The sequence below is a fragment of the Schistocerca piceifrons genome, chromosome 2 (assembly GCF_021461385.2).
Source record: "Schistocerca piceifrons isolate TAMUIC-IGC-003096 chromosome 2, iqSchPice1.1, whole genome shotgun sequence".
NCBI classification, from domain to species: domain Eukaryota; kingdom Metazoa; phylum Arthropoda; class Insecta; order Orthoptera; family Acrididae; genus Schistocerca; species Schistocerca piceifrons.
The window spans coordinates 250,718,616-250,733,016 of record NC_060139.1 but is presented as its reverse complement, the minus strand read 5'-3'; the positions used below and the strand labels follow the sequence as shown (position 1 = coordinate 250,733,016).

The following is a 14,401-nucleotide window of genomic DNA, read 5'->3' as shown; positions in this document are numbered from 1 at the left end:
GTTGGTTAGGTTTCAGCAGTTCTAAGTTCTAGGGGACTGATGACCTCAGATGTTAAGTCCCATAGTGCTCAGAGCCATTTGAACCATTTGTTTCCATGAATATCAAACACTTGTGTTTCTTTGAAGTCATTTTTATAGCTGATTTATGTAATGTATTAATGTTATTCAGTTTTGAGAAAACAAAGGTGTGTCGCGAAGAGTTGAATTACGAAATAATTATCCGAAGAGATGATGAAACAACTGGATTAAAAATGTTCAAATGTGTGTAAAATCTAATGGGACTTAACTGCTAAGGTCATCAGTCTCTAAGCTTACACACTACTTTAACCTAAATTATCCCAAGGACACACACACACACCTATGCCCGAGGGAGGACTCAAACCTCCGCCGGGACGAGCCGCACAGTGCATGACTGCAGCGCCGTAGACCGCTCGGCTAATCCCGCGCGGCCAACTGGATTAACCGAGAGTTATATAGCCAAAGACTACGAATTAATGAGTTTTTGCGGGGCGGTCTGTTGTGACGATTGCTTCGACGCATAGAATTACTTCGATTTATCGAGTGTTTTTCAAAGGACATGAAAACTAGTTCGATTTATCAAGAAATTCGAGTTGTTGATATTCTACAGCGCTGTACAGAGTTCTGTGTATTACGTCTCGTCTGATGCCTGATTGATTCAGTAGCCATGGCTAGTAATGTACCTACAGGCGTGGAAAAAATATGGAAATAATAAAAACCCAACACATTACCACGGCTAATACGGTTTAGGAAAACAGTTCGTACTCAGAACAGTCCAGTCAACTTGGAATGGATAAACAGGGGTCCTGTAAGGTTTTCGAAGGAATCTTCTTCCATTCTTCCTGGAAAATGGTGGCTAGTCAGGTAACGATGATGGAGGTGAATAGCGACCACGCAAACTTCTGTCCAACGTAGACCACAAAGGTTCAACAATATTGAGATCTGGTGAAGGGTATCGGGCAGGGGAGAAGCGACAGTTCATCCTCGTGCTCACAAAACCACTCCTGGACGTTGCGAGCTGTGTGAACAGGAAGTCTGTTGTCTTGAGACAGAACACCACCATCGAGAAATAAACACTGTACCATGAGATGAACCTGATCAGCCAGAGTGGGCACATAATCCGTGGTTTTTAATGCGACTTGGCAGAGTAGTCATGGGGCCCATAGAACGCCACGACTGAGTGCCCATATCATCACCGAATCCCCGCCATGTTTCACTATTGGGACATAAACTGGGCCAGAATTTGGAAACAGTGAGCAACGGGACTCATCCGACTAAATGGCTTTCTTCTATTCCAACACAATACAGGTTTTATGACTTCGGCACCACGTTTTCCTGTTACGGGCATTTACATCACGATGTGTTGCTTTGGAATTCTAGTACGTCCTGAAATTCCCAGATTACGAAGCTCCTTTTGTATTGTGTTGCTGTTGACAGAGTTCGTGATAGCGACGTTCAGTTCTGCAATGACTTTTGCAGCTATCGTCCTCTTATTTTCCGTCACGGTCCTCTTCAATGACTGTCTGTCACGATCTCTCAGCAGCCACATCCTTCCGCGTTATCACTTATCGGATGTTGCATTTCCGCTCTCCCCGTATGCGACATAAATGTTCGATATGGTGCCTCTTGGAATACCAAACACTTCAGTTGCCTTGGTTACGGAGACACCCATCGTACGAGCAGGAACAATTTGCCCCTGTTCGAAATCCCTTAGCTACGACATAATGCGCTCACGACTACACAGGACACTGTTCTGTCCTCGAATGTCACTCACAAAGCATTGAGAAGACTGCACAGATACCGTTCAGGTCAATCACAACAGCGCAACATGCAGGCTTGGCTAACATTTACATTTTTGTTCAGGCATCCATTCCTGTCGGTGTGTCAATGTTTTTGTCCAGCTCCTGTGAGCTGATATGGATTGTTAGTTGTAGTGTTACTTGAGGAAATTTTTAAAACTACGCATTCATTAAACAGTCCTCAACCAGGAAAATAAGATAAATTTCTTCAATTTAAGTAATATCTACGACTTACACCACTGGATATTAACCACAAGAGCTGTTCTTACTAATTATTTTTCATACTTAATTGACTGCAGCAAGCGAAATCCAGTAAAACCATATCACTGCAAATGTACCAAATTACACTCCTGGAAATGGAAAAAAGAACACATTGACACCGGTGTGTCAGACCCACCATACTTGCTCCGGACACTGCGAGAGGGCTGTACAAGCAATGATCACACGCACGGCACAGTGGACACACCAGGAACCGCGTTGTTGGCCGTCGAATGGCGCTAGCTGCGCAGCATTTGTGCACCGCCGCCGTCAGTGTCAGCCAGTTTGCCGTGGCATACGGAGCTCCATCGCAGTCTTTAACACTGGTAGCATGCCGCGACAGCGTGGACGTGAACCGTATGTGCAGTTGACGGACTTTGAGCGAGGGCGTATAGTGGGCATGCGGGAGGCCACGTGGACGTACCGCCGAATTGCTCAACACGTGGGGCGTGAGGTCTCCACAGTACATCGATGTTGTCGCCAGTGGTTGGCGGAAGGTGCACGTGCCCGTCGACCTGGGACCGGACCGCAGCGACGCACGGATGCACGCTAAGACCGTAGGATCCTACGCAGTGCCGTAGGAGACCGCACCGCCACTTCCCAGCAAATTAGGGACACTGTTGCTCCTGGGGTATCGGCGAGGACCATTCGCAACCGTCTCCATGAAGCTGGGCTACGGTCCCGCACACCGTTAGGCCGTCTTCCGCTCACGCCCCAACATTGTGCAGCCCGCCTCCAGTGGTGTCGCGACAGGCGTGAATGGAGGGACGAATGGAGACGTGTCGTCTTCAGCGATGAGAGTCGCTTCTGCCTTGGTGCCAATGATGGTCGTATGCGTGTTTGGCGCCATGCAGGTGAGCGCCACAATCAGGACTGCATACGACCGAGGCACACAGGGCCAACACCCGGCATCATGGTGTGGGGAGCGATCTCCTACACTGGCCGTACACCACTGGTGATCGTCGAGGGGACACTGAATAGTGCACGGTACATCCAAACCGTCATCGAACCCATCGTTCTACCATTCCTAGACCGGCAAGGGAACTTGCTGTTCCAACAGGACAATGCACGTCCGCATGTACCCCGTGCCACCCAACGTGCTCTAGAAGGTGTAAGTCAACTACCCTGGCCAGCAAGATCTCCGGATCTGTCCCCCATTGAGCATGTTTGGGACTGGATGAAGCGTCGTCTCACGCGGTCTGCACATCCAGCACGAACGCTGGTCCTACTGAGCCGCCAGGTGGAAATGGCATGGCAAGCCGTTCCACAGGACTCCATCCAGCATCTCTACGATCGTCTCCATGGGAGAATAGCAGCCTGCATTGCTGCGAAAGGTGGATATACACTGTACTAGTGCCGACATTGTGCATGCTCTGTTGCTTGTGTCTATGTGCCTGTGGTTCTGTCAGTGTGATCATGTGATGTATCTGACCCCAGGAATGTGTCAATAAAGTTTCCCCTTCCTGGGACAATGAATTCACGGTGTTCTAATTTCAATTTCCAGGAGTGTATTTTTCTTTTCGGAGTTCCCAGATTTACACTGTTCAGTGTTTGATGTTACATTTCTTTTACCATTTTCTGTAAGTCGGATGTACTGCCCTTGATAACGTCATAAAAATGATATGTTTCTTTTCAGTTATGGTACAGTTTGTCCATGATTATGGCTGTATAAATTAACTGGACACGCTGCAGTAATGGAGCATCATCGCATGTCAGAAATCGGCTACGACGTTCCATAACTGACTGTCATTGTGGGTAATTTATCATTTGATGCTGTAGGCTGTTTTACTTCCTTAAAGTAACTATCCGAAAATCGAAAATTTTTCATCGAAGGTATGTTACCTCGTCTTCCATCTGAATAGCTAATTAGAGAGGCACCATTTCTCTGTAGCAAGAAGTAGTAATTTTTTTAAGTATATAGTTTGAGAATCAAATTTATATGAATATTAACAGAAATAGAAAGCCATACTTTTTATTGTTTAAAAATTTACACTCCTGGAAATTGAAATTAGAACACCGTGAATTCATTGTCCCAGGAAGGGGAAACTTTATTGACACATTCCTGGGGTCAGATACATCACATGATCACACTGACAGAACCACAGGCACATAGACACAGGCAACAGAGCATGCACAATGTCGGCACTAGTACAGTGTATATCCACCTTTCGCAGCAATGCAGGCTGCTATTCTCCCATGGAGACGATCGTAGAGATGCTGGATGTAGTCCTGTGGAACGGCTTGCCATGCCATTTCCACCTGGCGCCTCAGTTGGACCAGCGTTCGTGCTGGACGTGCAGACCGCGTGAGACGACGCTTCATCCAGTCTCAAACATGCTCAATGGGGGACAGATCCGGAGATCTTGCTGGCAAGGGTAGTTGACTTACACCTTCTAGAGCACGTTGGGTGGCACGGGATACATGCGGACGTGCATTGTCCTGTTGGAACAGCAAGTTCCCTTGCCGGTCTAGGAGTGGTAGAACGATGGGTTCGATGACGGTTTGGATGTACCGTGCACTATTCAGTGTCCCCTCGACGATCACCAGTGGTATACGGCCAGTGTAGGAGATCGCTCCCCACACCATGATGCCGGGTGTTGGCCCTGTGTGCCTCGGTCGTATGCAGTCCTGAAATTGGCGCTCACCTGCACGGCGCCAAACACGCATACGACCATCATTGGCACCAAGGCAGAAGCGGCTCTCATCGCTGAAGACGACACGTCTCCATTCGTCCCTCCATTCACGCCTGTCGCGACACCACTGGAGGCGGGCTGCACGATGTTGGGGCGTGAGCGGAAGACGGCCTAACGGTGTGCGGGACCGTAGCCCAGCTTCATGGAGACGGTTGCGAATGGTCCTCGCCGATACCCCAGGAGCAACAGTGTCCCTAATTTGCTGGGAAGTGGCGGTGCGGTCCCCTACGGCACTGCGTAGGATCCTACGGTCTTGGCGTGCATCCGTGCGTCGCTGCGGTCCGGTCCCAGGTCGACGGGCACGTGCACCTTCCGCCGACCACTGGCGACAACATCGATGTACTGTGGAGACCTCACGCCCCACGTGTTGAGCAATTCGGCGGTACGTCCACCTGGCCTCCCGCATGCCCACTATACGCCCTCGCTCAAAGTCCGTCAACTGCACATACGGTTCATGTCCACGCTGTCGCGGCATGCTACTAGTGTTAAAGACTGCGATGGAGCTCCGTATGCCACGGCAAACTGGCTGACACTGACGGCGGCGGTGCACAAATGCTGCGCAGCTAGCGCCATTCGACGGCCAACACCGCGGTTCCTGGTGTGTCCGCTGTGCCGTGCGTGTGATCATTGCTTGTACAGCCCTCTCGCAGTGTCCGGAGCAAGTATGGTGGGTCTGACACACCGGTGTCAATGTGTTCTTTTTTCCATTTCCAGAAGTGTATTATTCGATACAGATACACATTGTCTGAATGTCTCTTGAGTATCTCCGATTTACATATAATCTTAGAAATACACGACCGTCATAACTTAACTGCAGTATCATGAACGCTTCTCTATTCCACAGGATAGAGTGGGTTGTTTGAGATTAGATCTATTACAGAGTCGTGGTTCTTTTCGGCCAAATACCAGGCGTTCCGGAAGTGTGTCATGGCGGTCGACTAGGTATGAATGGGAGGGAAGTATCAGAGTTATGGCACACACCTTAAAACCAAGGGAAATCTCCCGAAAAACCTAGGTCGGAACTGGAGGATTGCAATTATTTTTATTTATTTCCAGGTCACTATTGATTATTGTCTGGCACATTAATTAAAACGTTTCGTGTGTTTGTTTGTTTGTTTGTGTACATCTTGGGTGTATATCAATAGCAATAATGTGATAGTTTACTTTTACAGCTCCCATGTAGTGACTGCGAGCATCCAAACAGATCAGTACTATTCTTTATACATCCGGGAGGATGGTATGAGTTCTCCGCAATAAGCAAAGTGCTCGGACCACAGTACCTTCTGGATCAGGACATAGTACTCGTCACTGCAAACTACCGCCTAGGAGCTCTAGGTAAGTGTTTTCAACGTAGCATTCGTTTTTCCCATTAACTGTAAATTACAAAAATCTGTTGTAACTTCTTGTAGTTTTACAAGATTATTTTTAGTTTAGTAGGGCCTATAGAATGATATTTATTTTGCTCAGCATATGTAACGTGACTGTAAACTTTATACAGGGTGTTCTAAAATTCCCATTACAAACTTCTGGGACTTCTAGAGAGGACTGGGTAGATAATATTCTGAATTGGAACCCATGTCCTAAAACCTTTTGAAAACATGTTGGTAACGGAACCACTCTGACACGTAAATTATTAAGCGTGACCCAGTGCGTCACTTGTTTTACAATTCCACTCATTAATAACCAAAGAAAGAAAAAGAAAACTTAAACAGTTTCCACAAACACTGTTGATTACAGTTAAACTTAAACCGTTTTTATCCTTTTCAAATGAGGGTTAGCATTTTGATCCGCTATAGGTAAGGTTCGATGTGGCGACCACTAAGTTCGGTGAACACACTGAATCTACAAATGGAACGTGCTACACTCGCTCCATGACACCTAGAGCCTTTGTAGTCTGTCCTGTACCGACCACAACGCATCTCACATGATCTTCTTCTGTCTCCCCAGGCGTCTCACGAACCAAACTCTTCATTCTACCCCAAATGAAAAAGCCCAGTTGAGTCAAATCCGGTGATCCTGGAAGCCATGGGATTGGACCATCTCGGCCTATCCATTTGTGTCCGAATCGTTGGTACGGGCATTCCCGAACATGACGTGAAAAGTGACCAGATCCACCGACAAGCTGAAACCAAATGTCTTGACCGACGTTCAATGGCATAGCATCCAACAACCTTGTCTTTGATATACTCCTACAAAAAGGAGTCGCGTGTGTTCAGATCAGGAGAATATGGCGGCCAAACGATGCCCATTCCAGTGGCCTCTGGGTATCCCAGAGTCAGCATGTGGTCCCTAAAGTGCTCCTTCAGAACATCAAACTCTCCTGCTTCGATGGCGTCGAGCTCCGTCTTGCATGAACCAGGTCTTATTGAAATCAGGGTCACTTTGGATAGTGGGGATGAAATCATCTTCTAAAACCTAACATACCGTTTGGTATGAAACTTCCTGGCAGATTAAAACTGTGTGCCCGACCGAGACTCGAACTCGGGACCTTTGCATTTTGCGGGCAAGTGCTCTACCAGCTGAGCTACCCAAGCACGACTCACACACCGTCCTCACAGCTTTACTTCTGCCGGTGTCTCGTCTCCTACCTTCCAAACTTTACAGAAGCTCTCCTGCAATCCTTGCCCACAAAAGGCAAAGGTCCCGAGTTCGAGTCTCGGTCCGGCAAACAGTTTTAATCTGCCAGGAAGTTTCATATCAGCGCACACTCCGCTGCAGAGTGAAAAACTCATTCTGGAAACATCCCCCAGGCTGTGACTAAGCCATGTCTCCGCAATACCCTTTCTTTCAGGAGTGCTAGTTCTGCAGAGATCGCAGGGGAGCTTCTGTAAAGTTTGGAAGGTAGGAGACGAGATAATGGCAGAAGTAAAGCTGTGAGGACTGGGCGTGAGTCGTGCTCGGGTAGCTCAGTTGGTAGAGCGCTTGCCAGCGAAAGGCAAAGGTCCCGAGTTTGAGTCTCGGTCCCGCACACAGTTTTAATCTGGCAGGAAGTTTCATATCAGCGCACACTCCGCTGCAGAGTGAAAATCTCATTCTGGATACCGTTTGGTAGTCACCGTGCTATCAAGGAACATCGCACCGATTATTCCGTGACTAGGCATCGTACACCACACAGTCACCCGTTGATGGTGAAGAGACTTCCTGATCGCGAAATGCGGATTCTCAGTCCCCCAAATGCGCCAATTTTGCTTGGCCAAATGCGCCAAACCATGCATGTGCATACTAATTCCCATAATGCCCCGCGGCCAACCGTGCATTCTGAACGTCCTAACCCACCGGTTCAAGAATTATGACGATTTTATTTCATATAGTAAACAGCCTGTAGGTAAAAATGTTCAGAACAACGATGTATTATCATATTCTGAATGTTTCTCCTTTAATATTCTCAGTCCATTTCTTAATTCGTTGCCTGATTCATTGATATACCAATGCTAAATTAAGGTGCCTCAAGACAGATCCATGCTTCTATAAGGGCTTATAGCAAAAGCGTACGATCGAGACCGTGCTTTGTAAAGCTGTAAACTTATACGTTCGTTTATTGAGCAAAAGTACCGTCATATGAACTATTTAGAAACAGAAATGAAAACATCTAAAATTTCTCTGATTAATCCTTTTCATCCAAGAGAGTTCCAGTATCTTCTGTGCTCATCAAGCTGTCGCAGTGGTTAACACACTGGACTCACTTTCGGGAGGATCGCGTTTGAAACCCACATCTGGCCACCCTGGTTTACGTTCTCCGTTATTTCCCTAAACCACCCCAGGAAAATGCCGGTGTGGTGACCTTGAAAGGGAACGGCCATTTTCCTTCCCCATCCTTCCCTAAACCAATTTCGTGTTCCGTCGCCAATGATTTCGTTGTCGACGGAACGTTAAACATTAGTCTTCCTTTCTTTTCCCTTATATACTCATCAACCAGTTTGAGAATACACTCCTGGAAATTGAAATAAGAACACCGTGAATTCATTGTCCCAGGAAGGGGAAACTTTATTGACACATTCCTGGGGTCAGATACATCACATGATCACACTGACAGAACCACAGGCACATAGACACAGGCAACAGAGCATGCACAATGTCGGCACTAGTACAGTGTATATCCACCTTTCGCAGCAATGCAGGCTGCTATTCTCCCATGGAGACGATCGTAGAGATGCTGGATGTAGTCCTGTGGAACGGCTTGCCATGCCATTTCCACCTGGCGCCTCAGCTGGACCAGCGTTCGTGCTGGACGTGCAGACCGCGTGAGACGACGCTTCATCCAGTCCCAAACATGCTCAATGGGGGACAGATCCGGAGATCTTGCTGGCCAGGGTAGTTGACTTACACCTTCTAGAGCACGTTGGGTGGCACGGGATACATGCGGACGTGCATTGTCCTGTTGGAACAGCAAGTTCCCTTGCCGGTCTAGGAATGGTAGAACGATGGGTTCGATGACGGTTTGGATGTACCGTGCACTATTCAGTGTCCCCTCGACGATCACCAGTGGTGTACGGCCAGTGTAGGAGATCGCTCCCCACACCATGATGCCGGGTGTTGGCCCTGTGTGCCTCGGTCGTATGCAGTCCTGAAATTGGCGCTCACCTGCACGGCGCCAAACACGCATACGACCATCATTGGCACCAAGGCAGAAGCGACTCTCATCGCTGAAGACGACACGTCTCCATTCGTCCCTCCATCCACGCCTGTCGCGACACCACTGGAGGCGGGCTGCACGATGTTGGGGCGTGAGCGGAAGACGGCCTAACGGTGTGCGGGACCGTAGCCCAGCTTCATGGAGACGGTTGCGAATGGTCCTCGCCGATACCCCAGGAGCAACAGTGTCCCTAATTTGCTGGGTAGTGGCGGTGCGGTCCCCTACGGCACTGCGTAGGATCCTACGGTCTTGGCGTGCATCCGTGCGTCGCTGCGGTCCGGTCCCAGGTCGACGGGCACGTGCACCTTCCGCCGACCACTGGCGACAACATCGATGTACTGTGGAGATCTCACGCCCCACGTGTTGAGCAATTCGGCAGTACGTCCACCCGGCCTCCCGCATGCCCACTATACGCCCTCGCTCAAAGTCCGTCAACTGCACATACGGTTCACGTCCACGCTGTCGCGGCATGCTACCAGTGTTAAAGACTGCGATGGAGCTCCGTATGCCACGGCAAACTGGCTGACACTGACGGCGGCGGTGCACAAATGCTGCGCAGCTAGCGCCATTCGACGGCCAACACCGCGGTTCCTGGTGTGTCCGCTGTGCCGTGCGTGTGATCATTGCTTGTACAGCCCTCTCGCAGTGTCCGGAGCAAGTATGGTGGGTCTGACACACCGGTGTCAATGTGTTCTTTTTTCCATTTCCAGGAGTGTAGTTATGGTTCTAGCACGACCTAATCCTTGCACATTTTTAATTATACTGTCCATGATCGATTGTTTATACAGTGCCATGGCCATAACGATATGCTGCCCTAACGTCTCTGCGTTACTTTTGTCGGGGGAATATGAACATGGAGGAAAATGAAGAGGCTGTATATGAGACACGGATACGCACTCCAGAAATACGCAAGGACCGCCAAAGCCAGCTGTAATCAACCTTATACGGAGAAGCGATCATCTGTGCAGCAATGCCGGTACTCGGGAAAGCATTAAATTTTCCCCAACTCCGACACACTACCGATTGCGGTCATCATAAGCAGCGTGCAACAAGCCAATGTCAACGAGGCGGAATAAATACGCCATGAAACGTGTAGCACGCTCACCAGGAACACACAACACACGAGCACGCCGGAAGAGCGGGCCACCCGCCTGTTTAACTTGACGATCTGGATTGGTCGTCTTGCACGCTGGCAAAGAAACGCTACTGTGTTGCTCCTGTGCGCAGAATATAAATAGGAACTTTATGAATTTCTTGGTGACGCTGCGTACCGGGAAATAGAAGGCGATTCGACTAGTCACCTCCAGAAAAAAACCATCGAACTTCTTCGCATTACCTTCGACGCGATGGGTGCGCCAAGGATGATCGATATGTATGGCAAAGAAACCGTGGGATGAGTGCTCCCTGATTTCGGCGTTCAAAAGACTACTGGACGTCAGACTGTAAGGAGACGATTGCGTGATTCTACCTTCGATTCTTGATGACCGCGGCGAGCATCACATTGTACCCCTACTTCACAACACCCGTGGGCTCCTTTACAGATGGGCAAGAAGTCGCCCCATGATTGGCGTCGTGTGTTGTCTACGGACGAAACTCGGATCTGTTTGAACCCTGATGATAGCAGATAACATGTTCGGAAACAATACGATAACGTAGAGCGCCTCCAACACTGTGTCCCATGTGCAACAAAGTGATGGTGGAGTGATGTTCTGGGTGGTATTACATGGGGGACACCGCACACCTCTCGTGGTTGTTTAGGGCAACCAACTGCTCTACGGTACAGTGACGAGGTTCTGCAACCAATAGTGGGGCCATATCACCAACATTTCATCTTGATGGATGATAAGACGAGTGCTCATCTTGCTGTTCTCGTAGTCACTTTTCTTCAGCATGATAGACTGATGTGATCTGACCATTCTCTGCACATGAACCCAGTGGAATATGTGTGGCATCGATTAACTCGAGCTGTTTTTTTGAAGTTGGTAACGACCACATACTTCGCTTGACTTATGTGCAGAATCGCCATTGGACAGCGGGAAAATTTGGACCAGGGATGGTATGATGAATTCATCGATGGTATACCACGACACATTCAAGCGTGCTTCCGAACAAGGGGAAGGTTCCCCATGTATTGATGTTGCTCAGAAGTGCTGTCAAAAAGCCCCATGGAAAACAGACGATTTTGTCGTTAACCAAATGATTTTTTAAAATCACACACTGCAAATGGATATATATGCATGCTTCAGAGCCAGTTTTGGTTTTCTGTACCATGAATTTCGAAATAAAGTGGTTATGCAAAACTTTTATTGACGTGTGTAGCTGCTGCAATTCATTCCACCGATAACACTTAGTAATGTAGCTGTTCTGGGCTTGCCTCTTGATCTTTTTTTTCAGGATCTTTTTTTCCAAAGTGTTTTCTATGAAGCTGTCATGATGAACTAAGTATTCACTTAATTTATATTTTCTTCTTTGTGTCATGTTAATTGATTTTCTTTTTAATTTATCTTATTATCCGTTCATTAGGTTTTCTATCAGTTCTGGATGTTTTGTGGCGTTTCTCCACATCAAAGTTTCTACAACTTGTAATTTTTTTCTTGTTTCCCCAGAGTCAACCCTTCACAACCATAGCTTAAAGTACTCCATACAAATACCTTGATGATTTTTTTTCATGTTTCTGCGTGAAAGTGGTTGTTCGTTAATAAATTAATCTTATTTCTCTATTGTTATTTAGTTATTACAGTCTTATTTTAATATCCATTGTACTTCCGTTGTCATTTGTTACGCTACATATCAAGTACCAAGAGTCATTCACATGCACTAGCATCTTACTTCCTATCTTAATATTTGCCCTTACTTGTCTGTTTGGCTTATCTCTTACCATTCTCTTAATCTCGTTTGTATTTATTTTAATTTTCTGACTATACGTGGCAGGATTTCAAATAGTGATACTGCAAATACTGTAGGCGACATTCCAGCCATTTCTTATTAAATATAAGTAATATGTCCTTAGGTCTTATGAGTACGGGCGATGGCGTGCTGAAAGGCAACTACGCGATGAAGGATCAGGTTGCTGCTCTCCGCTGGGTAAATGAAAACATCGATGCGTTCGGTGGCAACCCATCTAGCGTGACGATTGCTGGATACAGCGTTGGAGGAGCCAGCGTGTTTTTCCACATGTTGTCCCCAATGACGAGGGGTAAGTTCATGTAGCATGTTTCATGACACTCAGTAAACCTTCATCTACCACTTCTTGATTTACGCTACGTTTCAAGCGATACATTAGCTCACCAGACAAAATACACTGACTGAAAAGGATCGCAACACCAAACCTAAATTAATGTAGAGTAAGGAATTTTTGGGAATACATCTGCCCAGGGAACATACTTAAGTGATTAACATTGCAAGATGACAGATTAATGTAAGCGTTTGAATAACTCGTGTAACTGCCAGAATGTTACATTCAAGTAAATAGACGTGAGTCTATTCTGTTTTACGGCTGCCGGATGCCAGTTTGTGGGCTAGAGTTCCTTGGCTGTTATACTTGGCCGCTGATTACAGGGACTATTAACACTGTTTGTGGATGACACTGGAGTTGTCGTCTGATGATGTCCCATATGTTCTCGAGTGGAGACAAATCGAGAAAGTCAAGGTGACATGTAGACACCCTGTACAGCATGTCGGGCTCCGACAGCGGTATGTGGGCGATCGTTATCCTGTTGGGAAAAACCCACTGGAATGCTGTTCATGAATTTCTGCACAAACGTGGAATCACCAGACTGACGTGGAAGTTTGCAGTCATAAACGCGAGTGTGCTCCTGCTGCCATACGAAATCGCGGCCCAGACCATAACTGCGGGTGCAGGTCCAGTGTGTTCAGCACCCAGACAGGTTGGTTGCAGACCATCAACTTGCCTCCTCCCAACCAACACACGCTCATAACTGGCAGCGAGGCAGAACCACTTTAATCTGAAAACACAACAGACCTGCACTTTGCCTTCTACACTACTGGCCATTAAAATTGCTACACCACGAAGACGGCGTGCTACAGACGCGAAATTTAACCGCCAGGATGAAGATGCTGTGATATGCAAATGATTAGCTTTTCAGAGCATTCACACAAGGTTGGCGCCAGTGGCGACACCTACAACGTGCTGACATGAGGAAAGTTTCCAACCGATTTCTCATGCACAAACAGCAATTGACCGGCATTGCCTGGTGAAACGTTGTTGTGATGCGTCGTGTAAGGAGGAGAAATGCGTACCATCACGTTTCCGGCCGCGCGGGATCAGCCGAGCGGTCTAGGGCGCTGCAGTCATAGACTGTGCGGCTGGTCCCGGCGGAGGTTCGAGTCCTCCCTCGGGCATGGATGTGTGTGTTTTGTCCTTAGGATGACTTAGGTTAAGTAGTGTGTAAGCTTAGGGACTGATGACCTTAGCAGTTAAGTCCAATAAGATTTCACACACATTTGAACACCCACATCACATTTCCGACTCTGATAAAGGTCGGATTGTAGCCTATCGCGATTGCGGTTTATCGTATCGTGACATTGCTGCTCGCGTTGGTCGAGATCCAATGACTGTTAGCCGAATGTGGAATCGGTGGGTTCTGGAGGCTAATACGGAACGCCGTGCTGGATCCTAATGGCCTCGTATCACTAGCATTCGAGATGACAGGCATCTTATCCGCACGGCTGTAACGGATCGTGCAGCCACGTCTCGATCCCTGAGTCAACAGATGGGGACGTTTGCAAGACAACAACCATCTGCACGAACAGTTCGACGACGTTTGCAGCAGCATGAACTATCAGGCCGGAGACCACGGCTGCGGTTACCCTTGACGCTGCATCACAGACAGGAGTGCCTACGATGGTGTACTCAACGACGAACCTGGGTGCACGAATGGCAAAGCGTCATTTTTTCGGATGAATCCAGGTTCTGTTTACAACATCACGATGGTAGCATCCGTGTTTGGCGTCATCGCGGCGAACACACATTGGAAGCG

General features: G+C 47.8%; 1 protein-coding gene across 1 annotated transcript in view; it reads left to right on the top strand.

Annotated features, from left to right (window-relative positions):
- The window catches only part of LOC124776722 (esterase E4-like), a 51,136-nt gene that overhangs the window by 15,136 nt on the left and 21,599 nt on the right, over positions 1–14,401 (top strand). The window contains exons 3-4 of the mRNA XM_047251838.1: positions 5,941–6,103; positions 12,412–12,597. Of these exons, the coding sequence (XP_047107794.1) occupies positions 5,941–6,103; positions 12,412–12,597 (349 nt within the window). The remainder of the gene's footprint in view (positions 1–5,940; positions 6,104–12,411; positions 12,598–14,401) is intronic.